The sequence below is a fragment of the Phoxinus phoxinus genome (assembly GCF_949152265.1).
Source record: "Phoxinus phoxinus genome assembly, chromosome: 3".
Taxonomy (NCBI): Eukaryota; Metazoa; Chordata; class Actinopteri; order Cypriniformes; family Leuciscidae; genus Phoxinus; species Phoxinus phoxinus.
In genome coordinates, this window is record NC_136878.1 from 37544542 (window position 1) to 37563716 (window position 19175).

At 37.0% G+C, this 19175-nt stretch overlaps 1 protein-coding gene across 1 annotated transcript in view; it reads left to right on the forward strand.

Moving 5' to 3' along the window:
- Window positions 1–18892, forward strand: part of tmc2a (transmembrane channel-like 2a) — a gene marked incomplete at its 5' end in the record, with an annotated part of 34629 nt that extends 15737 nt beyond the window's left edge. The window contains 10 exons of the mRNA XM_079607033.1: window positions 933–1121; window positions 2382–2561; window positions 2653–2811; window positions 2949–3077; window positions 3620–3687; window positions 5640–5879; window positions 6327–6452; window positions 6543–6621; window positions 6754–6877; window positions 17916–18892. Coding sequence (XP_079463159.1) covers window positions 933–1121; window positions 2382–2561; window positions 2653–2811; window positions 2949–3077; window positions 3620–3687; window positions 5640–5879; window positions 6327–6452; window positions 6543–6621; window positions 6754–6877; window positions 17916–18124 — 1503 coding nt within the window. The 3' untranslated portion in view covers window positions 18125–18892. The remainder of the gene's footprint in view (window positions 1–932; window positions 1122–2381; window positions 2562–2652; window positions 2812–2948; window positions 3078–3619; window positions 3688–5639; window positions 5880–6326; window positions 6453–6542; window positions 6622–6753; window positions 6878–17915) is intronic.
- Window positions 18893–19175: the final 283 nt, after the last annotated feature.

Below are 19175 nucleotides of genomic sequence, written 5' to 3' on the forward strand. Positions count from 1 at the left end.
AGTTTGGGGGCCAAGGCACTGAAGGACCTGCCAACCAGGGTGGAAAGTCTGGAGCGGGGGATAGCCAAGAGATTTTGGTCAGAGGATCTGAGTGAGCGGTAAGGAGTGTAAGGGGTCAGGAGGTCGCGGATGTAGGAGGGAGCAAGGTTGTGGAGGGCTTTTAAGGTGAGTAGTAGGACTTTGTATTTGATCCGGGATGAAACTGGTAGCCAGTGGACTTGGTGGAGAATGGGGGTGATGTTTGCTGATCGTCTGGTGTGGGTGAGGAGCCTGGCAGCCGAGTTTTGAATATATTGTAGCCTTTGAAGTGATTTAGCAGGGAGACCAAGGAAAAGTGAGTTGCAGTAGTCTAGATGGGACATAATGAAGAAGGAGTTAATCAAAGTCTGTGCATCACTAACAGAGAGAAAGGGTTGGAGGCGAGCAATGTTACGGAGGTAAAAGAAGGCAGTCTTGGAGAGTGATTTGATATGAGGATCAAAGCTAAGGGTGGAGTCAAGCAGAATGCCAAGGTTTTTAACAACAGTGAGGGACATGAGACATGAGACAGTAGGGTGGATAATGTTAAGAGTGAAACTGGGAGATTTGAGAGGATGCTTTTAGGGCCAATCAGCAGAATTTCGGTTTTATCTGTATTGAGTTAGAGAAAATTGTTGTGCATCCATAATTTTAAGTCAGAAAGGCAGTCAGTGAGGGAGCATGGTGGAGGGTCAGAGGGAGAGGGAGTGGTAACATAGAGTTGGATGTCATCTGCATAACAGTGGAAGTTAAGACCGTGGCTGCGTATAATCTGGCCAATAGGGAGGATGTATATGAGAAAGAGAAGGGGCCCAAGGACAGAACCCTGGGGGACACCAGGGTGTAAAGCGCTTTGGTGGCCATGGGTCTGTTAAAGCGCTATATAAATGCAATCCATTTAATGTGTTCTACAGGAATCCATTGTGGATGAGCAGGAGAACCAAAAGGATGAGAACATTCATCTGAGGAGATTCTTACGTGTTCTAGCCAACTTTCTCATCACCTGTACACTTGGTGGAAGTGGCTATCTCATCTACTTTGTGGTCAAACGATCCCAAGAGTTTGCGAACATGGACAACCTCTCATGGTACGAGAAGAATGAGGTAAATATAAGCACAAAACCACATTCAATCTCTTGTCTTAAGTACACTAACAAGATACAGGAGTTGGTCAATGAAACTGAAACACTGACCAATGTTGTGTTTCACGCCTATATATGTGAGACTCGGTGGCCAATCTTTACTGATATTACATTCTATCAGTAAGAGCACAGTGTGAAGCTTGAATTAGCAGAGCAATAGCACAGCTGTACATAAAAAATGTCAATCCACAACATAATGGGAGACATATCAGAGTTCAAAAGAGGACAAATTGTTGGTGTGCGTCTCACTGGCTCGTCTGTAACCAGGACAGCAAGTATTTGTGGTGTATGGAGAGCTATGGTATCCAGGGTAATGGCGGCATACCACCACGTAGGACGAACCACATCCAAAAGGAGTAACTTTCAAAGCAAGAGAAAGCTGTCTGAAAGGGATGTCCAGATACTAACATGGATTGTATCCAAAAAACAGTCACTGCAAAATAAATGTGCACCTCGTCCTCGACTCTCCGGTTTCCACCTAAATTGTTTTGACGGGAGCTCTACAAAATTTCAAATGTCAGTTTCAATGGTGCCAACAGTGCAAATCTTGGTCTGTGGACATTGTGAAACATGTATTGGTCTCTAATGAGTCCACATTCACTGTCTTTCCCACATCCGTGAGAGTTACGGTGTGGAGAAGCCCCAAAGAGGCTTAGTGAAGCACGGGGTTGATCATTGATGGTTTGGGCTGAAATATCATGGCATTCTCTACTGTGCATGATGGGTGCGTCACTGCCAAGGACTACCGAACCCTTCTGGAGGACCATATGCACCCAATGGTTCAAAACAACATCCTGAAGGTGGTGCCGTGTATTGTACCCTGAAGGTGGTGCCGTGTATCAGCATGATAATGCACCAATACACACAGCAAGACTTGTGACAATAATTTTATGAACATGAAAGTGAAGTTGAACATCTCCCATAGCCTGCACAGTCACAGTATTTTTGAGCCACTTTGGGGTATTTTGGAGGAGCAAGTCAGAAAACGTTTTTCTCCACCAGCATCACATAGTGACATGGCCACTGTTCTGGAAGAGGAATGGCTCAAAATCCCTCTGGGCACTGCAGGACTTTTATCTGTCATTCCAAAGACGAACTGACGCTGTATTGGCCACAAAGGAGGCCCTACTACATGATACCAATAAATTATTAAAACCAAGTGTTTAAGTTTCATTGTCCAACCCCTGTAGATGATGTAATAACAATAAAAACTTTATCTCAGATGGAGATCATCATGTCTCTGCTGGGGCTGGTGGGTCCGATGCTCTTTGAGACTATCGCAGAGCTGGAAGAATACCATCCACGTATCGCTCTCAAGTGGCAGCTGGGACGTATATTTGCGCTCTTCCTTGGCAACCTCTACACATTTTTGCTTGCTCTGTTCGATGAGGTCAATTCGAAAGTAAGTTTTTTGATGAAAACACTTTTTTATTTCCCGTTTTTAGTAGGGAATCAGTGATTTTTAAGTGAAAAAAAACTTTTCTTTTTTCAAGCTTGAAGAAGAAGATTCTATAAAAAATGCCAGCATTTGGTTCGTTAAGGAGTATTATGCCAACTTCTCGGCCAACAACCCAAATTACACAGGCACCCCACCTCCTCTTGATCCCTCTGATGGCATCAGAGGCCCATGCTGGGAAACTGCAGTGGGATTAGTAAAGTGTCCATTTAATTCCTCCAGCAGAAATTATATATATATATATATTACTGTATATTGTGAATCTAAACATTTATTTGCACATTTCTTGTTTCTTTATATTTGTACATCAAACCATTCCCACCTCACCATTAGGAGTTTGTGAAGCTAACCATATCAGATATACAGGTGACTTATCTGACCATCCTCATTGGTGACTTCCTGAGAGCACTGATTGTACGTTTCCTGAACTACTGCTGGTGCTGGGATCTGGAGGCTGGCTGGGTAAGTCTTATGGCGCTTTTCCACTACACAGTACCAGCTCGCCTTGCCTCGCTTTTGTTTGGTTTTCCACTGTGTAAAAGTTGTACCGGTACCTGCTTCCAGGTACTTTTTTTCGTATCACCTTCAGCGAGGTTCTAAGCGAGCTGAGGCGATACTAAAAAGTGACATGAAACACGGCAGACTGCTGATTGGTCAGAGAATCGTCACTATTTACTGCGTCATCATTGCACGCGCCAGACCGAGTATCCTGAATAACCCCGACATTTTTAAATAGTTTAGCCAGAGATTGCGTGATATACCCATCACTAATATTATGTAAAACAGCATACACTCGATTTCCTCCATTGTCCTGTGTGTGTGGGTAGCGGGTGTGTGTCGCGTCGCTATGACGACCAGGTACTATTGTGGAGGTACTGTCTGCCGAGTCGAGCCGAGTCGAGCTGGTACTGGTAATGGAAAAGCGCCATTATATATAGGTTCATCACCAGCAACCTAAACTGCCATTTTAGGTTTTGATAACTAACAGCCTTTTTCATTTTCAGCCTTCCTATGGTGAATTTGATATAAGCGGCAATGTGCTGGGATTGGTATTTAACCAAGGAATGATCTGGTAGGACCAAATGCACAAACAGCACAATAACAACATACAAAATATAAGCAATATAAGTACTGATATGCCCCTCGCTCAAACGCAAAGCACAGGAACGGTCTGTGTCGAGGGAAAATTGAGACATGAAAGAATGCATCCTTCAGGTCGTTAGCTTAAGGGCGAACACATTCGAAAATGTGTTTCTGTGTTAGCATCTTGAACAGAAGCTTGCGAAGGGCCCGGCCAAGATACACAAATCCAAGATCGGTCGTAACCCACCGCCTTTCTTGGGTACAATGAATCAAGGGCTGTAGAACGCTGACCTCATTTCGGCTGGAGGGAGCGGCTCTATCGCGTCCTCCTCCAGTAGGATTGTGATCTCTGCACGCAGGACGGGAGCATCCTTATCCATCACTGAGGTGAACCGGATGCTGCTGAATCTGGGGGGACGCCGGGCGAACTGAATCGAACTGGACTGAACTGACCTGGTAGTGCCAAAGTGCTTATGGCCTTTTTGGCCGCAAGTGGTCGGACACCCTTGGCGATGAGCAGACTGAGGGGCAGCTCGCGACGGCCTGTTAGTATACGTCGCGTCGGGGCAGGCTCTTGATTGCCTCATCCTGCTTCTGAGAACTGCTGGGCACAGCCCTCAACAGTGTCTCCAAAGAGACTACCTCGCGAGATGGGTATCGAGAAAGTGCACTTCGTTGACATCTCGCACCTCTGTAAGGCTTAGCCAGAGATGACGCTTTTGGACAACCAGGGTGAACATCGTCTGGACGAGGGCCTGAGCCGTGACTTTCATCACGGTCAGTCTCTGTTCACAGTTCCTGCATCAACCCTGGCTCAGAACTACCCTTGTGCATTATGAGTCCTTTGGCCTGGTATTCGTCAATCACTGATGTAACTTTGAATGTGACTGACTGACAGGGAACAACAGGTTCTTTGCAGCTTTTTAAGCTAAGTTGAACTGCATTAGACTGCCCCCATTAGTCATAAATATTCACATACAACTTTTAAATCTCACTCTACAACAGTTCCTCACACAAAGCATCACATCCCGAAGATTTGGATTACAGCACAGGAATAATATTAATATAATATATATATATATATATATATATATATATATATATATATATATAATTTGGTGTATTTTATGACAGCGTATTAAAATTAATCTTTGAAAGTACAAGTCATAACAGAATGAAACGTTATCATTTCAAGTTAAGTCATTTGTAAATCAGTCAAGTCAACTGCATTAAAGTGCACTTAATTGGTCCAAGGTCACAATCCTAATTTGGGCCAGATGATCACTGGATTGATCTGGGCCACACTCCTCCCACCAACAATTGGCTCTCGTGTTGTTTATTGTGATCCATGTTGTGCCATCATTGCCACACATGGCCCAGCTCTGGCTGACAGGACACGTACCATTGCCGAAAGGAGGCCAGCAGTGCCAGTTTTAGGCCACATTCGGGGGCAAGAAAGTTTGCCCATGTGTGAGATTGTGCTGTCTGTGACACTATTTGTGAGGCAAATTTGAGTATTAAATTTAGGCATACACATTTAGAGAGTAGCTGTAAGAGGACATTTTCAGTTCAGGTATTTACAAGGTTCCATGTAAACCAGGGGTGTCCTATCCTGCTCCTGAAGGGCCACTGTCCTGCAGAGTTCAGCTTCCGCTCCAAATGAAACACCTCAACCAGCTAATCAAGGTCTTACTAGGCATACTAAATTTACAGGCAGGTGTGTTGAGGCAAGTTTGAGCTTATCTCTGCAGGACAGTGGCCCTCCAGGAGCAGGATTGAACACTCCTGATGTAGACTGTTTGGCTGCACACTAAGTTCTATCATCTTTTTGAGACAATTTCAATTACCGTCAACTCTACATTGGACATATTCCAAAACAATATTTAGTCACATACTCTTTTGTACCTGTAGATGTCAATTTGTTTGTCTGTTGTTTGTCAGGATGGGGGCATTCTATGCTCCTGGTCTGGTGGGCATCAATGTTCTGCGGCTCCTGAGCTCCATGTACTACCAGTGCTGGGCTGTAATGGCCTGTAACGTCCCACACGAGAGGGTCTTTAAAGCTTCTAAATCCAATAACTTCTACATGGGCCTGTTACTGCTCATTCTCTTTCTGAGTCTCCTGCCTGTGGTTTACACCATCATGACTTTGCCTCCCTCCTTTGACTGTGGACCCTTCAGGTATGCACACACACACACACACACACACACACACACACACACACACACGCGCACGCACGCACGCACGCACGCACACACTCGTTTGGTTTCCATGTTTTATGGGGACATTCCAAAAGATAATGATTTTCATACTGTAAAAACATATTTTATCCCCTAATCCCTAAACCAACCCATTTCAGAAAACTTTCTGCATTTTTACATTTTCAAAAAAACATAATTCTGTATGATATATAAGCTGTTTTCCGCATGGGGACCATAAAATGTCCCTACAAGGACTTTGGATATTGCAGTCTTTGTGGGGACATTTTGTTTGACATTTTTACCAGGACACCCACCACACACAAAAATAAGCTCATATGCACACAAACACATAAATGCATAATACCCCAAATTAATTTGTATTATCAAATTTACTCATGCTCATTGTTTAATTTCCTGTTGCCGCAGTGGGAAGGCAAAAATGATTGACATTGTTATGGAGACCATTGATATGGATCTTCCTGCGTTTATGGGGACGATCTTAGGCTACCTAGCGAACCCTGGACTCATTATAGCAGCGGTACTTCTCATGGTGTAAGGAAATTATAAAAAATAAAAAAATAAAAACATGATCACATAAAACAATAGAAAATCCTTATATTTGTATTTTATGATTTCTTACAGTCTGGCCATTTACTATCTGAATTCAGTGTCACAGGCCTACCAGAATGCCAACATGGAGCTAAAAAAGAAAATGCAGATGGTTAGTAGTGTTTATGTTCAGAGATACACACCAACCCATGCTAAGATTTGTTAGATGGCACCAGTTTGTAAAAAAAAATGTAAAGTGTGCTTTAAAACGTAGCCAGTGTGCATTTCTAACGTTCATTTATAGGCAAGAGATGAGGATAAGAACAGACGGAACAACAAAGACAGCACTAACCAGGTGATGAAGGACCTGGAGGATCTACTTCCCAAAAGCTCTCAGATATCCCATGCCCATCAGGAGAAAAATACAGGTGTGCATTGCATAGAATGTTATGTTACTGACAATCATAGATTAGGAATTGGTGCTCTTTAAAAAAAAAGGTTCCAAAAGGGAGGTTTTCACTAGCCTGGTAATACCAGACTCTGCTACTTCACTTTGCTTCGTAGACTGAGTCTGGAATGGCATAATAGAGAAGTGTTTTCTCTCTCGCTAGGGGGGGCGCTTGACTGAAGTTTAAAATCATTGGTTACCCGTAAGCCAATCAGATAAGTTTAGTTAGGACGTATGTTATGCGCCTGTACAGCCGCATCGAACCACAGACATCATGCATCGAACTCAAATCTATGATCGAACTTCCACTGTAAACCTGCTATAAACACATGATGATGCGAGCGAAATACCGGAGTGAACATGGCTGTAAACGACTATTAACTGTAAACAAAGTTAATCTACGCATCCACGGTACAATCACGGCCTCTAAACTAGAAACACGAAAAAATCACGGAGTGAAACAAGAAAATATTTGTAGCCAACTCTCAAATTTAGGATTAGATCTTTTAAACACAGCCAGTGCCGCTGCTAGCCATTTTGGTGCCCTAAGCATAATTCCTTTATGATGCCCTCTACCCCGAGAAGCTTCATGAGGCACGCGCGCGGTCTCTTGCTCTCTCTCCCTCTCTGCCGTGCACGCGCTACGCGGTTTGGAGCACGGTCTCTGTCTCGCGGGCGCGATCGCTCTAGATTCAGGAGATTTTAACTAATTCGCGGGCGTCAGTGAGCCGCTATCAATATGCGGGAGACTCCTGGAACGCTATTTTTTGGTGCCCTACGCACAGCGCGTGGTGGGAGCGGCGGCACTGGTTCACCATAACAGAGCGAATTGCATCCCGTGTCTCGTTTCGGTTTTCGATTTCTCTGACCTACATGTAAAACTCGGCGCTTAGCGTCTACGTCACGGCTCTCAGCCCGCCCTCTGTTCGTTGATTGGCCCGGCCGTCCGAAGGCCGGTGGAAAACTGAAAGATAGGCCGCTATCTCAGACTAACTACAGGAGCGAAATGAAATTAGCGGAAGTAGGAAGTCTGACGTAGTCAGGCTAGGTTTTCACAGTGATGCCATAGAAAGAAAGAAAAAATTACATTCTGGTTCCTATGGGATTAATATCCTGCCATGATTCAAAACTGAAAATAAAGTTCTGAAAGGTTGAAACTAAGTGTTCGAAAACTCAAAATCTTAAAAAAAAAAGTTTTGCAAGATCGAAAAATAAGATTTACAAGCTTGCAAAATGTAAAAAAAATAAGAATATCTCTGCAAACATTATGTTGTTTTTGAGATTTCCTTCTTCAGAACTGCAAAACATTTTTTACGATGTTGCGCAATTTTTTTTTCAGAGTTTCAAATTTGTCAGTCTTCTCCCACTGTATAGTTTGTTTTCCAGATTTGAAACCTTGAAACCCGTGATCTGAAAACGGGTGTGCGAATAGGTGAAAAAAAGTTTTGAAACTCTGAAAACTGAGGTTCGAAAGGGCGAAACTTATTACATTACATTAAATTTGCACTCCTTTGCAGACTATTTTTTCAGAGCTGAGTTTACAACACCCACTTTGCGGAGATACGCGCACACAGTTGCGAGCGTGCGACTCGCGTGATTGTTGGCAGCGATGTCACGCAGCTCTGCTCTGAAACTCTGAAACTCAGACTGAGCAAAAATGAAGCTTCGCAACCTCGCAACTTAAAAAAAAAAGGCTGGAGGGAGGGCCTTTCTGCTCTTGGCCAATACTTTGCTGTCTGCTGACGTACAGTCCAATCACAAGTCGTATTTACTGGAAAGGTGGCTTCTGCACTGGTTCTTTGCATGCGTCCGGCAGATTGACCGTGACGATTGCTTCTGTAAAGAGTGCAAATCCTTCCTCTCATTACCATGATTTACCTTTTTCTAGTATGATTTATCATGATTTACCATGACTTGCCATGTTCCAGTATGATTTACCATGATTCTAGTATGATTTACCATGTACTAGGATGGTTTACCATGATTTACCACGTTCTAGTACAATTTACCACAGTTGACCATACATTTAGCATGATTTAGTTTACCATTATTTATCAAAGTTTACCATGATTTACCCTGTTCTAGGATGATGTATAATTATTTACTATGTTCTAGTATATGATTCACCATGATTTACCATGAATCTAGCATGATTTACCATAGTTTACCATGATATACCAAGTTCTAGTATGATTCAGCATGTTACAAGTCTTGATTTTTACCAGTATTTTTTTGCACTAAAGCAAACCGGTTTCTCCATGTTTACTCCATTATGTATGCTTACACACATATTACACGTATGTCATAATAACAAATATATAGCTTTAAGCATTTGTTTATTAGCCAATGCTGAAAGCTGATAAAAAGATTACAAATATAATCCTGCTGCTCTTAAATGGAATTTTTTTTTTACTTTCATTTTAAGGATTCCCATTTCTCAATGTGACACAATTGTCAATAGTAATACTCCAATAGATGAATTTTGACAAAATGTGATTGTAAATGTTAAAATAATGATTTTATAAAGTCTAAATATGAATTATATAACAATATTAGGGAGTAGTATGATGAAGAGACAGCAGGGGGCAGTAGAAGACCACTTAAAATACTGGTAAAAATCAAGACTTGTAAAATGAAAGTAAGCCAATAAGTGGTCTTCTACTGCCCTCTGCTGGACAATCTACAATTTAATAGTCTTTTCACATGTGCTTTTGCATTCATATATTTAGACACTAAAAATTCCTTACATAACAATTACTATTATAACACAATCATATTTTGTCAGAGTTTATCACTTCATTTGTTCTGATGCGTCACATAATTGCTAACAACGTGGTAAATAACGCTAGAAACATGGTAAATCATAGTAAATAAGGTGAATCATGCTAGAATCCTGGTAAATCATTCTAGAATGTGGTATATCATGGTGAATCATCCTGTAACATGGTAAATCAAGGTAAACTAAGATAAATCATGGTAAACTATGGTAAATCATGCTAGAATCATATTAAATTATACTAGAATGTGTTCAATTGTTGTAAACCATGTTAGAACAGGGTAAAGCATGCTGAATCATACTAGAACTTGGTATCCCTTGTGAAAAAAAAGTGCACTTTAGTGTACTTTTATAAAGTGTACTTATTACACAAATAATATACTTTAAAAGTATACACTTAAGTGTGAATTAAATGCAATCTTTTGGGCGCACTTAATGCACATTAAGTATAATTAATTTCAAATTTATTACATATTAAGTTGAAATAAAATGCAATAAGTTGCCATTAAGAGTGATTTTTTGGAACAACTTAAGTGGGACTTTAATACAACTTTATATCTACTTTCATAATTGCTTCTAGTGTCTTTAAAATATACTTAAAGTGCACTACACAATATACTGACACGCAATTAATGTGAACTAAAATATACTTTAATGTCAGTTAAAAATACACTTAAGTGTGAATTAAATGTATTGTTTTGGGCGCACTCAATGCACATTAAGTATAATTAATTTCAAATGTATCACATATTAAGTTGAAATAAAATGCAATAAGTTGCCATTAAGAGTGATTTTTTGGAACAACTTAAGTGGGACTTTAATACAACTTTATATCTACTTTCATTACAGCTTCTAGTGTCTTTAAAATATACTTTAAGTGCACTACACAATATACTGACACGCAATTAATGTGAACTAAAATATACTTTAATGTCAATTAAAAATACACTTAAGTGTGAATTAAATGTATTGTTTTGGGCGCACTCAATGCACATTAAGTGTAATTAATTTCAAATGTATCACATATTAAGTTGAAATAAAATGCAATAAGTTGCCATTAAGAGTGATTTTTTGGAACAACTTAAGTGGGACTTTAATACAACTTTATATCTACTTTCATTACAGCTTCTAGTGTCTTTAAAATATACTTTAAGTGCACTACACAATATACTGACACGCAATTAATGTGAACTAAAATATACTTTAATGTAATATACATGTACATCGTTCATTATATAATTAAATACATTTATAATTAAAACATTTTATAATAAAGTTGTAATTTAGTACATTTCAAATTTTAATAAAAAAAAAAATCTCTTAATAACCTAGTTACAATCAAAAGAAACACTATACATAAACACAAACAGTTACAACACTTTAACTCCTTTAGAAAGAGTCTGGAGGACAATGAAGCTTATATGCACATTTTCATTTTCTTCCTCAAATACAAAGGTACCTAAACATCACAGAAAACATTATGCATTTTTACATTTTCAGAAAACATTCTGTATGATATATAAAATTGTTTTTGTTTCCATGTAATTTACTGGTACTACTACTTTTGGGGTAATTTGGAATTTGGTCCCCATAAAAAAAACATACACACACACACACGCACGCACACACACCTAATATTAACAAAGATGAATAAATACAGTAAATAAATTGTTCATTGTTAGTTCATTTTGGCTAATGTATAAACTAATGTTAGCAAATGAGACTTAATATTAAAGTAAAAATATTAAAGCTCTTAAACCTTTACTAGCACCAACAGGACCAAATGGTTTCTTCTAAAATCTTACTCAATTACAGTGAATGTAAGTTTGTCTAAAAACAAAAAACAAAACAAAATCTGAAGAACTCCAACGGCATAAAAACAAGAAACAACCAAAATCGTTTGTCACCAAATGTTTTGAAGTTGTTGGAAAGTGCTGTTTATGTCTATGTCCCAGAAGCTCTCCAGAGTATATGTGAATGGAAATGTTCCAGAGAAGCAGGAAAGTCAGAAAAAATACCTTGAAGAAAGAAAACAAAAACAGAAGGAAAACAATTGTTTATAAAAACAGATCCAGTCCATTATTATATTTGGCTCAATTGAATGAAAGTGATAGATATACAGTTGCGCTTTAAAGTTATACACCTTGCAGTATCTGCAAAATGTTAATAATTATAGTAATAAGAGGGATAACAAAAATTTGTGTTCTCTTTTTATTTAGTACTGCCCTGATGAAGCAGTTTATTCATTCCCCAATCAAATCTGTCAATACATTTTCGTCATAGTTGTCGTCATTTAAAACTGGTTTTTATTTAGTTATCGTCTCGTTTTCGTCTGTGAAAAAATGTCGGTGACGAAAATAATGATACAAATTATTCGTCATTAGTAACATTGCAAGATGGCTGTGGATGAACACCAGTTGTTTGAAACAGCTTTGGCCGCTACAATGAACGAGTTAGACTTTTATCTAAAAGAGGAACCGAAGACGGTGCTCGAAACGTTCCTTTGTAAGAAGGATGTTTTTACTGTTTTGCCGGCAAGAGTCTAATCTACCAGTTAGCTCCGCTGGTAGCCAGGCGTATGGGGCTTAGTTGTGATTGGTCGTACTAGTATTATCCAATTGCGTGCAGTGAGATTTTCAAATACATGCTTGGTGCCGCCCCTCGAGTTGGGTGATTTATATTACTCAATGCCAGACCCTTAATCTTTTGGATTTGGGTCTGGATTTCCAGGCTAGCAGTTCCTGGATGTTAAAGTTGAATTTGCTGTCCAATTCGAACCACTGAATTTGCGAAGCGGAAACATTTTTTTGATGAATATGGATTATTGGATTTTTAATAATGAAAATGGGTTTGAAATGTTTTTAATCGAAATATTCACAGCTTAAATTTCAACCCAATGCAAGCCCTAAAAATACAATGCATTAAAATGCAAGCATAGTTAATGCAATGCATTTTTTTTTTCAAATAGTGCAATTCAACAGGCTTTTTTGTTTCAAAAACATTTGCCATTATTTTACTTCCATACCCAAGACCCATGCAAACGTTTCCTCATCTTGGCTTGTAAGTTTCAGCTTACTGCGCAAATCTTCATGAAGGATGTTCCTGTATTTACTGGTACCACGGTTGACACAGCAATTCTGCGGCCCTCTTCCTTTGGTTTGATACCTGTAACATATATAATGATTATAGGGGCATCCGTAAATGCACAGGTGGGAATTTATTACTTACAAATGGAGAAGATTTAAAGTATTTAAAAGCTATAGGGATAGTAAGTGACTTGATAGCAATGTTTCAGCTTGATCAGGGTGTGCTGTCTGTGCAACAATTCATGACAAATTATGTAATGTTAACATCACCTCATCAATAAAGGCCTGTGATTCCACACCGCTTGCACTGTATCTCCAATCACAAATTAACTGATCCTGCAAAATGAACGTGTAACTCAAGATAAGCACAAAAAAATAACATATTCCAAAACAAATAGTAACTGAACAACTCACTCTTCAAATGCAAAAATAAAAAAATAATGCTACATTACAAGCATTATTTCTAGAGTGATATATTAAATATTTATGGTGGTTATAACATTGATTATATGTATTAAATGTATATAAATGTCTTCGAGTGTTACAATATTGGATCTGTATTTAGCAAATTTGTCATTTAGTAATGTTTAAATGATTTAAAAAGTCGGTTTAATTAAATTATATATTTTTTCAGCAGCCAAATTCGTCGAACACACCCACACGCGAACATATTATGATGTAAGAAATTATTAGAATGCAATCATAGATAAATTATTGAAAACCTGATTAATTCACCTCCCGAGTCTATTGCGTCTGTCTGCGATGAAACTAATGTAATCTGTTACACTCTTAATCGCAATAACAACTGCCATGTTACGCTGAAAATTTAAAAATAAAGAAAGCATCAAGATATACTTACTTGACTCATTATTGCAGTATAACGTCTCATCTGTAATCAAACGACGCGCTCTTCCTGATTGCGCAGCTTCAGTTTCCTTTCCTCACGAATCGCGATTACAGAAACATAACAGTGCATTTTTCAAACTCTAGTGAAGTAGTGCGTCATCGTGACGTAGTATTTCTAGCGCATGCGCATTAAATAAAGTTAATATATTTCATGCATGGTTATATTTCAGCTTTTTAATTTCTGTTCAAACTCATTGTGTTGTTAGACTCTGTAAGTTCACAAAACTTGATTCATTCACCTAACTAAAAGTCAATCATTTTATAGTGTAGTGTAGTCTAATTTAAATTAAATGTATTTTAACTGAATTTAAATGCAATTTAATTTTGTTTAGATTTGTTTAACTTTGCTCACAACTAAATGTGTTTAATTTACTTAGATCAACATAATGATATTAAAAGTGTTCTCTACACAGATGTAAAGTACAATACATTAATATTACATTAAGAACTCCTCTCATAAATTACATTTTATTGTCAAATATTATGTAGAAAACTGACACTTTTAATTGAGTTCATAGAGCAGAAGCTGGTGATAAAAATGTCAACAATAAGTTGTACTGGAGTATACTGTATAAACAAATGTATTGCAGTTTAGAGGAAAAATACATTTCAAGTGCATTAATGCACACAATATATTATAGACTAAACACATTTAAAATACATCAACAAAATAATTTTGGACAACACACTTGAGTTGAAATTAAAAACAATTATTTTCCATATTTTCCATTAAAATTATTCTTTTATTTAGTATATTAGTCAATACATCAAAATAACTGTTTAAGTAAAACTTAATTAGACATTATTACAAAGTGCCTTTTTAAAACATGCACTTACGTGTGTTTAGAAATATTGTCATGAAAGTGTACTTACTTTAAGTTAAACTTAATTAGACATTATAACAAAGTGCATTTGTAAAAAGTGCACTTAAGTGTGTTTATAAATATTGTAAAGAAAGTGTACTTACTTTAAGTTAAACTTAATTAGACATTATTACAAAGTGCATTTGTAAAAAATGCACTTAAGTGTGTTTATAAATATTGTGATGAAAGTGTACTTACTTTAAGTTAAACTTAATTAGACATTATAACAAAGTGCATTTGTAAAAAGTGCACTTAAGTGTGTTTATAAATATTGTGATGAAAGTGTACTTACTTTAAGTTAAACTTAATTAGACATTATTACAAAGTGCATTTGTAAAAAGTGCACTTAAGTGTGTTAAGAAATATTGTGATTAAAGTGTACTTACTTTAAGTTACACTTAATTAGACATTATTACAAAGTGTATTTGTAAAAAGTGCACTTAAGTGTGTTTATAAATATTGTGATGAAAGTGTACTTACTTTAAGTTAAACTTAATTAGACCTTATTACAAAGTGCATTTGTAAAAAGTGCACTTAAGTGTGTTAAGAAATATTGTGATGAAAGTGTACTTACTTTAAGTTAAACTTAGACATTATTACAAAGTGCATTTGTAAAAAGTGCACTTAAGTGTGTTAAGAAATATTGTGATTAAAGTGTACTTACTTTAAGTTAAACTTAATTAGACATTATTACAAAGTGCATTTGTAAAAAGTGCACTTAAGTGTGTTAAGAAATATTGTCATTAAAGTGCATTCCCTTTAAGTACACTTAAGTGGTATTTAATTTGAACTATATTATATTATCTGCAAGTGCACTTTTCAAAAAGTATACTTTTATGATATTAAGCACAAAAAAAGTACGCTTTCAATACAATTAAGCACACTTATTTTTCACAAGGGATGTCATGGTAAACTATGGTAAATCATGCTAGATTCATGGTAAATCATACTGGAACATGGTAAGTCATGGTAAATCATGGTGAATCATATACTAGAACATAGTAAATAATTATACATCATACTAGAACAGGGTAAATCATGGTAAACTTTGATAAATAATGGTAAACTATGGTAAATCATCCTAGAACAGGGTAAATCATGGTAAACTTTGATAAATAATGGTAAACTAAATCATGCTAAATGTATGGTCAACTGTGGTAAATTGTACTAGAACGTGGTAAATCATGGTAAACCATCCTAGTAGGCCTACATGGTAAATCATACTAGAATCATGGTAAATCATACTGGAACATGGCAAGTCATGGTAAATCATGATAAATCATACTAGAAAAAGGTAAATCATGGTAATGAGAGGAAGGATTTGCACTCTTTACAGAAGCAATCGTCACGGTCAATCTGCCGGACGCATGCAAAGAACCAGTGCAGAAGCCACCTTTCCAGTAAATACGACTTGTGATTGGACTGTACGTCAGCAGACAGCAAAGCATTGGCCGAGAGCAGAAAGGCCCTCCCTCCAGGCTTTTTTTTAAGTTGCGAGGTTGCGAAGCTTCATTTTCGCTCAGTCTGAGTTTCAGAGTTTCAGAGCAGAGCTGCGTGACATCGCTGCCAACAATCACGCGAGTCGCAAGCTCGCAACTGTGTGCGCGTATCTCCGCAAAGTGGGTGTTGTAAACTCAGCTCTGAAAAAAATAGTCTGCAAAATAGTGCAAATTTAATGTAATGTAATAAGTTTCGCCCTTTCGAACCTCAGTTTTCAGAGTTTCAAAACTTTTTTTCACCTATTCGCACACCCGTTTTCAGATCACGGGTTTCAAGGTTTCAAATCTGGAAAACAAACTATACAGTGGGAGAAGACTGACAAATTTGAAACTCTGAAAAAAAAATTGCGCAACATCGTAAAAAAATGTTTTGCAGTTCTGAAGAAGGAAATCTCAAAAACAACATAATGTTTGCAGAGATATTCTTATTTTTTTTACATTTTGCAAGCTTGTAAATCTTATTTTTCGATCTTGCAAAACTTTTTTTTTTAAGATTTTGAGTTTTCGAACACTTAGTTTCAACCTTTCAGAACTTTATTTTCAGTTTTGAATCATGGCAGGATATTAGGTTCCCCAAAGAACATTTCAGTGAACGGTTCTTAAAAGATATATTCATATTTAATATTTGTTTATATATATTTTTTTAAATAGGAGGAGGGGGGGTCACATGTCATGAATCTGAAGGAGATTTTATGCATGTTTATGGCAACTGCATTAAGTGTCATTCGCTCAATTATGACATTTTTAATGCAAATATGACATTGTTTGAGATATCTTTGTCATGACAACTTGACATAAACCAATACATCATAACCTGTCAGTGTCTTGGTATGACAACTTGACATTACCAAGACAACATAAATTGTCATAAATGTCATAAATATGACAGAATATCAAATTTAAGAAACCACTTAGCTTTATGGGTTAACATTACATTAAACTGTCATGTGGTTGGTTTTGACATTGGCTGTCATGAGGCCATTGTAACTGTATCATGCATATTTTTCTTGACCTCAACTACAGTGGTACAAATTTAATTTGTCATTAAAATGTTATAATGGCCTCATGGCAGCCAATGTCAAAACCAACCACCTGACACTTTAATGTAATGTTAACCCATAAAGCTAAGTGTTTATTGATAATGAATCTGCTATGTCATGTTTATGACATATTTATGATAGGTTGTGTTGTCTTAGTAATGTCAAGTTGTCATGATAAAGACACTGACAGGTTATGATGTATTGGTTTATGTCAAGTTGTCATGACAAAGATATCTCAAACAATGTCATATTTGCATTAAAAATGTCATAATTGAGCGAATGACACTTAATGACAGTTGTCATAAACATGCATAAAACCTCCTTCATGTCAGTCTTATGCACACCCCTTCAAGTAAAGTGTTACCAAAGAACCTTTATTTAAATGTATATTATCAGATACCATTTGCTGTTTTCCAATAAACACTACTGTTCAAAAGTTTTGAAAGAAATTATCAGTTTTAATACTTTTTATTCTTCAAAGAATACTGTTTTCAACATTAATAGAAATGTTACTTGAGCACCAAATCAGCATATTAGAATCATGTGACTCTGAAGACTGTAGTAATGGCTGCAGAAAACACAGTTTTGCAATTGCAGGAATAAATTACATTTTAAAATATAAATAATATATATATGGTATTTCAATCAAATAAATGCAGCTTTGGTAGGCATAAAACACTTATTTTTAAACATTCTTACTGACACCAAACTTTTTAACAGTAGCGTAATTCTATGCAAGTTATATGTATTTGAATAGTTTTAAACTACAGACTTTATCCAAAAAATACGGTAAAACCTTTCAGTGAAACGGTGTCACCCTTCATTCCATTTGTTTCTTTCTGCCGTAGAAAAAAGGCATGACCAGGGTGGAAAATCTCCAAAAGTGAAACCAGGCTCAGCTGGAAATGACGTGCGTCTGCAGAAAGATGTGTCACTCGCGTCAGCCAATCCTAATGCCCGGGGGCCTGTGACTCGAGCACCAGGCCCCAGGGGACCTGGACCTCTACCTGGCCAACCAGGGGCAGGCAGGGGTCAAGGGCCACCCCCTAGACGCTAATGAGTGGATCTATTCATTATTGTGTGCCCTCCCTGTCTACACACTCTAAAATTAATTGGTTTTGTTTTATCCAGAGAAATAATATTTAAAAATGATTACATTATTTGGACACATCTGCAGAAAATTTAAAATGGTTAATATCTTTGTAAATTGCACGTATCATATACATACAGTGGCCCCAAAATAAATTTGGACACTCAGTCACATCTAAAAATGTTAGAATGCAATTAGCATCTTTAAACTGATGCCAGAACTTTTCTTAAAACTAACGTCTTCCCTACGTTTACTGAACAATTTTTTTTGCAGTGACAATTAAACAACTGAGTGATTTTAAAGACAAAGTCAGTTTGTCTTCATTTTGAACAGTATATCGGTTGTTTTATCATCAAAAAAAGAATTATGAAAGGTTTTGCTTGTAAAGTGTGTTCTAATATTTTTCTTTTAAAATATAAGCTTGCTTTGTTATTTTGTTGTCTAATGCTTTGCATCCATGCATTTTTAATTGTGTTTTAAGTGTGTAAATACTCTTTGGAGCTGCTGTATGTGAGATGTTATAAATCATACCACTATATACCTGTTGAAAAATTGAACTACAGTTACAATGCATCTGTTATCTACAGTATTCTGTTTTGTGTTTTATAATACTTACAAGATCTGCGAAGATTTCAATAATTTCTTTACTTTAGTGACAGTTGAACTTCATGAAGATTGGGTTATGATCACTGAGATAAATAAATGACTAATAATGAATTAAAGCGCTTAAACTGATTCTGAACGTTTCTGCATTTTTTTATTTTGTGTGAATACAAACCCAGAACCCAGTTATACAACTTTTCTTTTTCATACCTCATGAGCTCTTTTAGTCACCTAAAACGACTCTGTAGTCTGACAGAACTCAGGTCAGGAGTTGTAGCTTGATCTTAAAGAGATCACCCAAAAATGAAACTGCTGTCATAATTTACTCAAAATAAATTTTTGTAACACTTTTTTTTTACAGTAATACACACGCACCCCACACCACTAATCCTAACCAAACGTATAATACACACAC